This window comes from Rhinopithecus bieti, unplaced genomic scaffold (genome assembly GCF_001698545.2).
Source record: "Rhinopithecus bieti isolate Rb0 unplaced genomic scaffold, ASM169854v2 repeat_26085, whole genome shotgun sequence".
Classification (NCBI taxonomy): Eukaryota; Metazoa; Chordata; class Mammalia; order Primates; family Cercopithecidae; genus Rhinopithecus; species Rhinopithecus bieti.
Window position 1 is genome coordinate 1 of NW_016879924.1, and position 314 is coordinate 314.

At 65.3% G+C, this 314-nt stretch overlaps 1 protein-coding gene across 1 annotated transcript; it reads right to left on the reverse strand.

The window, feature by feature from the left end:
- Nucleotides 1-3: 3 nt before the first annotated feature.
- Nucleotides 4-309, reverse strand: LOC108525751 (ATP-sensitive inward rectifier potassium channel 12-like; the record flags this gene model as incomplete). The annotated part of the gene is made up of 1 exon (XM_017866606.1): nucleotides 4-309. A coding segment is annotated over one exon (306 nt), but the record flags the coding sequence as incomplete, so codon positions are not given.
- Between the last annotated feature and the right edge of the window lie 5 nt (nucleotides 310-314).

The following is a 314-nucleotide window of genomic DNA, read 5'->3' on the forward strand; positions in this document are numbered from 1 at the left end:
GTCTGTCTCCAGGTCCTGCCGGCTGATGCCGAACAGCGGGCTGGCCTCGTCAATCTCCTGCAGGATGGTGATGGGCGACACGAGAAAGATGCGGTCCAGGCCCTTGTCGAAGCCCACGTCGATGTCGATCTGGTCCAGCGGGATGTACTCGCCCTCCTCGGTGACCCGCGGCTTGATGAGCTGCGCGCGCACATGGGCCTCCACGATGTGGCTCTTGCGCAGGTTGCCCACGCGCCACATGAGGCAGAGCTTGCCGTCACGCAGGGCCACCACGGCGTTGTGGCTGAAGAGCAGCGTCTGCGCCCGCTTCTTGG